Source organism: Carassius gibelio, chromosome B18 (assembly GCF_023724105.1).
Source record: "Carassius gibelio isolate Cgi1373 ecotype wild population from Czech Republic chromosome B18, carGib1.2-hapl.c, whole genome shotgun sequence".
In the NCBI taxonomy this organism is placed as follows: domain Eukaryota; kingdom Metazoa; phylum Chordata; class Actinopteri; order Cypriniformes; family Cyprinidae; genus Carassius; species Carassius gibelio.
This window is the reverse complement of record NC_068413.1, coordinates 10,153,519-10,161,346: the sequence shown is the minus strand read 5'-3', so window position 1 is coordinate 10,161,346 and position 7,828 is coordinate 10,153,519. Positions and strand designations below refer to the sequence as shown.

The window sequence follows — 7,828 nt, the reverse complement described above, 5'->3', positions numbered from 1 at the left end:
TAGGTGACTATAAAAAATATTTAAACTCTATTTTTAAATATTTTAAATGCATGATACTATACTATATAAAAAGCTGGTAGAATAAAAGAAAATAATTAAAAAGTATATTAGTTATTTCAATGAACACATTTTTTCAATAGTTTTAGTTGATAATAACAACAAGATTAACTAGTCAATCTAATATCAACCTGCATATCCCTGCATTCATTCACCCACCCACTTTGTCTTTCTGAGATCTCAATATGGCTAGAAAATGCAAAAAGCATACAGGAAGGCTTGGCAGGGAAAATTAGAGATAAATGCAAGAGATTTCACACACATTCATTCTGTAAATGAGTATGAAACAAGCATCACATAATATGCACAAATACACACACATACAATCAAATAACTGTATCAGAGTCTTGAACCTAGAGGGAATGTACCTCCTATCATGCCTAAGTAGATGGAACATGTTAAAGGTGATGTAGGAGCAACAAGTGCACCTCCTGGTGGACTAAAAAAAGAGCACCCAGGAACAACAGCAAGTTAACTTGAGTGCTGCAGAAATTTTTATTATTTTTTTTCTGTTCATTTTCAGTTTTTACAATAAATCTGTATTTTGTTAAAAATAGCATATTTCTCAAAACCGAAAGACTGAAAAAATAAATGAAAACTTTTTTTTTAATTAAGAACTTTGCCCAGGAAATCCTACTATATTTAAAAAAACAAAACAAAAACAATATTCAATAAAGTTTTAGCCATTTTTAACCACTACCGTGAATTATTTTATCCAGTATGGTTCTTTCTTCATGATGTTCTTTTCTCTGAATGAAGCTCCGGACAGTAACCTTTCAAGTAGTAAACCCAGAAGATGCCCTGTCCATGGCCCTCCATACGCGGGCAAGAGATCGTCAGCTTTCCATGACACGGGCCTCTGGAGCCCGTAGGTGGGCTGTCAAATATAACCTGTATGTGCTGCGTTTTCTGAGGTAAAATAGTCTCAGCACCCTTGACAGTGAAGGCAGGGTTGTCCACCTGGAAGGAGAATGTGGTGGTCTGTTGAAAGACATTTTTAAAGGAAATCGAGACGCTGGAACCTGAGCTGATGATGAGGGGACCCTGAGCTTTAGGTGGGGTGCAGGTGCCATACAGAGGGAAGACGTACTCCCCTCCAAAATCTGAGGAGATGTTGAGCAGGCTTTGGATGTCTCCCACCTGGCAAGGCTCGAAATGCACCGTCACACTGATATCTGAGCCAGTTTGGTTCCCCGCTGCTGCTTTAACATTCTTTTCCACAGTGAAGTTTGGGTTGTCCGTCTGAATTAGAAACACGATTTGAATTGAATGTTTATACAAAAGACATTAGATTTTAAGCTGCTAATGTCATTCCAAATCATGACTTTCTTTCTTTGTGTAAAAAAAAGGATGTCAATACAGTGAAATTACTGTGGTTCAATGTTATTTTAGACAAAACCAATTGAAACATTCATGTATTTTATAACAAAGTCGGCTAGGTAATAATGGGAAAATAGGGCTCCTACCTTGCATATGTATTCGGTCTTGACACGAGAAAAGTTGGTGAACTTAGCTATGACACTGTGTTTGCTGCCAAGTGGTGCTCTGAAATATAGAGGCTTCTCAAAGGGTGCAGGCAGGGCCTTCAGTTGAAGCTCATAAAAGAAGTGTCCGAGTTCAGTAGCGTACATCACCAGCCGGGCTGTGGATTCTCCCTCACACAGAGGCTGATATTCAAAAGTCAATGTAACCTAAGCAATAAAAAAACAACACTCTTAAAAAAAAAGTCATTTAATACGAGGGTCACCACAGGGTTCTTCATTTGCCTTGATAGACATTTTTTTTTCTTTTCATTTTTAAATAATTTTAAAGGGAAGTCAAACGTTAAAGGGATAGTACACCTAAAAATGAAATTTCTGTAATCATTTACTCACCATCATGTCAACTAAACCTTTATGACTTTCTTCAAGGTTTGGTTATCAAAATAATTATTTTTTTTGTTATTTTTGGAATGGAAAACCCTATGGCACCCCACACGTGACAAGCAGAAAAAACGAGATATTGAGCTTTAATGGAAACAAATTTGTAATTCTTTTCTTTTTTTTTTTGATGCATAAATGCTCCAAAACTGATTATTCAACTATGTAGAAGTAGATTTATTAACAGTTTGCACCTTTTGTTGGCATAAAAAAAAAATTACTGTCGGGAAAAATTAGCACCAAAAAGGCATAGAGAAAGTTATTCTGTGGCTGACCTTATTGCATATGTATTTGTAGGAGTTTTTCTTTCAAACACAAAATTTATGGTATTTAAACAAATCATGCAACGTGATTTACTGTACTAAAATTTGCAGTAGTCACTTTACTGGTATTTTCACCATTATTTAATGCCCAAAGTAGCATGTTTTAACCAATTTTGCATCTTAGTTAATTTCCCACACCCGATCAGTCAGTAGATCACCCACTGAACTTTCCACTCCCTTCCGCGCCTATATGTGACTGCAGTCTCACGCTAAGATGTGACACTGGACCACAAAAACAGTCATGAGGGAAATTTCTTGAAATTGAGATGTATACATCACCTGAAAGCTGAATAATTAAGCTATCCTTTGATATATGGTTTGTTAGGAGAGTACAATATTTGATCAAGATACAGCAATTTGAATATCTGGAATTTGAGGGTGCAAAAATCACCTTTAAAGTTGTCCAAATGTTCTTAAAAGTTCTTAGCAAATGCATTACAAAAATTAGGTTTTGATATATTTAATGTAGGAAATGTATTAAATATCCAAATGATTTTTGGCATAAAAGAAAAATCAATAATTTTGACCCATACAATGTTTTTTTTGGGCTATTGCTACAAATATACGCCAGTGACTTAAGAGTCCAGGGCCACATATATATCAGCAGCTCTGTGTTTTTGAAAGCTCATCTACCTTAGACTGAGCAGGCACAAGGAACTGTGGAGGAATGCAGATGTCTGCATTCTGGCACTCAGCAGAGAATGACACATCCACAAGAAGTGGGTTCTCCACCTCCACGGACCCTGACGTCATCTGCCTGACCCGGGTTGCCATTTCTATAGTGCTGATCACTCCTGGAGCCATTGCTTTGAAGTTGAGATTATAGAAGAGGTATTCGCCTGTTGTCTCGTTCTTGAAAGTCACCTGTGTAAGTAAGCAATATGATGATGTTTTATGGGCCATAAATGTATTTTATAACCAAAGTAGTCTGTATTGTCGAATTTTTATGGGTGTATGATGGCACTTGCTTTAGCATTGTACTGGCCCTCTTTATAAGTAAAGAAGGAGAGTGTGTAATTCTTCGTATCTAGTGCAGGCACATCAATGTATTCCAGGCCCTTCAGGGAAACAATGCCATCTGAACGATCTGGTTTGATGAGCTCCATCACAGCACGGAATCTACACAACAGGATATAAATCACAGAATGATAAAACATAAATTATGCTAAGAAGCAGAATATAATCTGCAGCTGAGGCTTAATGTCAATGAAAGATTTTACGATCATTCCAAAGCATCTCCCAAGAGGCACTGTATGTGTGGCTTTTTTATGAGTAGTTTTCATGATTAACAATGTTTATGCATGTGCAATAACGGTACGTTTATGGGTAATGAATCAAGATTATGACAAAAAATGTTTATTAAACAGGTTAATAGTGCATTTTGCATGTCGTGTCAAATAATATAATTTCTATTAGTGAACTCTAGCATCATTATCTGTTGATTTTGAAATCTTTGCACTAAATTTTAATTGCCTGGAATTGTTTTTGTTTTAAACAAATCAGAAAAAATGCCTATTTCTTGACTGTGTAATATTGAATTGTGATTATTACATTTGTATTTATATGTTTCTTGTAGATGAGGTACCTCTGAGGTCTGGGCAGCCAGTTGTGGACAGATACTGTCTGTGTGTGGTGGCTCTTGGATTTGATCTCTTCGGTTATTGTGCCTTCAGCCTTCGGTGGCTCAGATGTGCCATGCAATGTGTACAGTATTCCACTGCCATCAGGAAAAGAGAAGAAAACGGAGCCCTGCAGCACAGCAAAGGGAGGTGTCATTAACAGTGCAAAATAGCACATAGTTTTTTTTATTTATTATTATTATTATTGAACTGAAATTGTTTTTTATAATGGCTATTTGCACCCTTGACCGAACAATTGTTTCAAAAAGAATTACTTGAAATAGTCTTGTGGAGAGAGTGTCATACCTCGTGCCTTTCCCCGTCTGCAGTCATGACCAGTGGCTTGTATGTGATCTCATAGGTGTTCTGCTGCAGGGGCTCAATGAGGAGAGTGGGCGGCCCGCTCCAGTGCTCTCCCTCTATGACACATTTCAGAGTCCAGCGCTGGTTAATGCGGTTGGGTAGAGCAAGAGACTGAGTACACTGACAGCGCACCTGACACACAAAATTCACCACCTGCTCACACAAAAGAGAAAGGAAGCCAGAAAAAGACAGTGACACATTGAATTTGCCTCGCTTTTTAACTTCAGCATTTCATCAGCACATCTAATATTAGCAAACACGTAAGGTTTCAGTGCTCACTATCGGAAATTCTGACATGCTGTAACATTCAGACTTTCAGTGTTTTCCTCTGTCTCTGCAAGAGCTTACCTCTGTTGCAACTGTAGGGACAATGCAGGAGCCAGTGAGGGTGAGTTTTAACGGTTTGCCCCCTTCGATAGTACAGCAGAGATCATCATAGCGCAGATCTTGACTCAGCTCGGTTGGGACAAAAGTCACTTCAAGGGATACTTCCATTCCTGGAGTGATGTAGCCCTCAGCAGGGAAAATGATGAAATCTGGAGCAAAACTCTTTACATCCCATTTGAATCTATAGAGAACATGGAAAAGCCATGTAATAGCATTGTCATTCAGATTCATTCATTTACAGAACCGGCTACATATTTTAGATGCAACCATTCACTGAATTTTAAGGTTTTGCATTGTGTACCTTGCACCAATGTCTCCTGTGTTCTGCATTATAATGCGACGGCTGGCTTGGCAGCGTTGGACAACTGCTCCAAACTGCAGGTAGTCTGTGTCCAGTCTGACCTCCACTCCCTGACAACATCCCTTCATGACCAGCAGGGGGCGAACAGCACCTAAACACTCTAGCTGCAGCTCTTCAGTGAAAGGAGGTGTGCGCTGTTCAGGAGAAAAGAGAAGCTCCACCACACAGCGGCCACCCCCCTCTTTTAGTGTCACCTCACCTTCTGGACACACTGACAAGAGCTGTAAAAACACAATGATTTTTTTATGTAATGTACGCAGTGCAGTGGAATGCATGCATTTATTCACTACATTCAGGTCCAAATTTCTATTTCAAACAAATGCTGTTCATTCGAACTTTGTATTTTCCAAAGAATCATGAAAGAAATGCAACATTGGTAATAAGAAATAATTCTTGATTACCAAATCAGCACATTCGAAATATTTCTGGAGGATCATGTGAAACTTCTGTCAAAAGCTTAAAAAAAAGTGACTTATAAGAAAGAAAGCAAGTGTACATGTGTTACCATGGAGTCTTGAAGAAGGTTATCAGAGTGTCTGCGAAGACTAAAAGTCAGGGAAGCGTGGCTGTTGTTCACCAGAGGGATCAATTTCCGACTCTGTTGGCCAATCTGCAGAGCTCCAAAATTGACCACCTTGTGAGCTGAGTCCTCCAAATGAATCTAAGACAAAAACAGGGGAGGATGAATGTCTATTACACCAGGATGTAGACATGTAGGTTTATTCAAAACTCAAAAATGTGTCACCTTCATCTCAACACCCTGTCCCAGGATCTCCACCACTTGTTTGGCACACATGTTCATCTCAAAAACGACCTTCTCACGATAGCGAGTTGCTTTGCGTGGGTAGAACGAGAAGAGAACCTCGACGAAGCCGCCAGGAGAAAGGACTTGAGGGGTAAAGCTGACGTCCAAGACAGGTGTGTTGGAGAACAAGCAGTCTAGACTGAATAAATACAATCGTATTATAAAAACAGACCATGAAACTTTGCTTTACACACATTAAAATGCAAATATGATTTTTTTTTTTTTTTTTTACCTGATTTCCCTGCTGCTTCTGTTGCTAATCACCAGTGTGTGTGTAACAGGTACCATACCATCACAATATATGAAATGCCTTCCAAAGTTGTGCTTTAGGAAAGAAAATTCCAGATCTGGAGCCACAGCCGAGCCCTTTATTGCGCAACAGAATACCGGCCCATTCTTTACCTACAAACAGTGGAAAGAAAAAAATTGAATGCAGAAAAAGAAAAATGATGTAAATAATATTCTGTTCAATAAGAAGGATAGAAAGGACATAAAGTTAAGTACAGGGTCTACCTTAACAGAAAAGGTCAGATCTTTGAGCGCACATTTCCGCTGAGGGCAAAAGGTCAAGATGCAGGAACTCTGTCCAGCTACAGCCACTGTGTCCAACTTAGGTTCCACCTGCAGGTGGGGCTGCAGCGCTGCCGGCCCAGACAGATCATACTCTACATCTAAACTGAATTTCCCAGGATTAGAGACCACAAACGTACATGTGGATTTATCGTTTAGCTCCACCTATTTAGGGAACAGATAACAGGAAGCGACAGAAAGCTTGATCTAAACGTTTGGTGCTGGAACTCTGCCAAAGGCAAAATCTCTGCCAAACACAACATACTGGCATGCACACGAACCAAGGGTGCATAAATAACTTCACATAAATTTGAACCTGTTTGAAGTCCACAGGATGGATCTGGTTTGATGAGAGCTCTGTGATGGATCCCTCGGGGCTCTCGTACCGAACATGAGCGTTCATGCTGTAACACTCTCCCTTCACGTTCATGGTCAGCGGCTGGAGCTTCCTCCGTACTGTCACTACTAGATTAAAAGCCACATCTCCTTCCCGAGTGGGAGTGATCCGTATGACCAATGGGATCCTGTCAGAGGCAGATGTTAAGAAGTGTGACAAGATTGGAGTTAAAATTCAAGATTATTTTTATTATTTTTTTACTCAAAGAGGATATAATTGTGTCATGTCTTGGACTTCATATGAGTGAAATAACATACTTATCTTTAGGTGGAACTGTTCCCTCCATAGGCTCTAGCACCAAGCTGTCCTGGTAGCCCTCAGAGTGGCACGAAGACTCTTGAACCATAAAATGGAATGGTTGATCTTCTCTGTTCACCACAAACACAGTCTGATGAGCTTCAAAACCTGCACACAAAAGCACATGGACGCTCCTGTTAAAAAGACTGGCTAATACCAATAACATCATTAAAAAATAAATTATTGTCCATTTTCTTTATATCTAAACCCATTCCTCACATTTCAGTCATAGCTGTCATAATCTGCATAAAGTCTCAGTGCCTTTTGTCCATACATTGAAAGTCAATAGGATCCTGTGTTGTTCATTGTATGGACAAAAACGGCAGAAACACTCATTAAAATAACTTCTGTTGTGTTCCACAGAAAAATTAAACCAATGCACGTTTTGGAACAGCATGAGGGTGAGTAAATGATGACAACGTTTATTTTTGGGGTAACTATTCTCTTAACATGGTAGAATCAAGTGTTTTATTAAAACCTCACCTAGTAGCAAACTGCCCAGATTGAGGTGGGCTCGATCAATGTAGACAACAGGCTCATTAGCAGTGCCCACTAGCAGAAAGGGCAAAGACAAGTTGTGCTCAGGGATTGAGAAGGTCCAGAAGGATTCCATTAAATCTAGGTTAAGAACCTGGTACTCAAATGAGACCTGAAAACAGAGATTAAAATTTTATATCGATTCATGTCTGAAAAGAAGAATATCTGCAACATGACTTCTTCAAATCTCAGA

At 39.2% G+C, this 7,828-nt stretch overlaps 1 protein-coding gene across 1 annotated transcript in view; it reads right to left on the bottom strand.

Moving 5' to 3' along the window:
• Positions 1 to 205: 205 nt before the first annotated feature.
• The window catches only part of hydin (HYDIN axonemal central pair apparatus protein), a 70,627-nt gene continuing 63,004 nt past the window's right edge, over positions 206 to 7,828 (bottom strand). The window contains exons 67-81 of the mRNA XM_052582955.1: positions 7,582 to 7,747; positions 7,059 to 7,206; positions 6,721 to 6,928; positions 6,348 to 6,569; positions 6,067 to 6,236; positions 5,775 to 5,973; positions 5,535 to 5,690; positions 4,970 to 5,250; positions 4,630 to 4,849; positions 4,225 to 4,434; positions 3,885 to 4,048; positions 3,268 to 3,418; positions 2,933 to 3,163; positions 1,524 to 1,748; positions 206 to 1,299 (exon numbers count right to left, since the gene is read on the bottom strand). Of these exons, the coding sequence (XP_052438915.1) occupies positions 790 to 1,299; positions 1,524 to 1,748; positions 2,933 to 3,163; positions 3,268 to 3,418; positions 3,885 to 4,048; positions 4,225 to 4,434; positions 4,630 to 4,849; positions 4,970 to 5,250; positions 5,535 to 5,690; positions 5,775 to 5,973; positions 6,067 to 6,236; positions 6,348 to 6,569; positions 6,721 to 6,928; positions 7,059 to 7,206; positions 7,582 to 7,747 (3,261 nt within the window). The 3' untranslated portion in view covers positions 206 to 789. The remainder of the gene's footprint in view (positions 1,300 to 1,523; positions 1,749 to 2,932; positions 3,164 to 3,267; positions 3,419 to 3,884; positions 4,049 to 4,224; positions 4,435 to 4,629; positions 4,850 to 4,969; positions 5,251 to 5,534; positions 5,691 to 5,774; positions 5,974 to 6,066; positions 6,237 to 6,347; positions 6,570 to 6,720; positions 6,929 to 7,058; positions 7,207 to 7,581; positions 7,748 to 7,828) is intronic.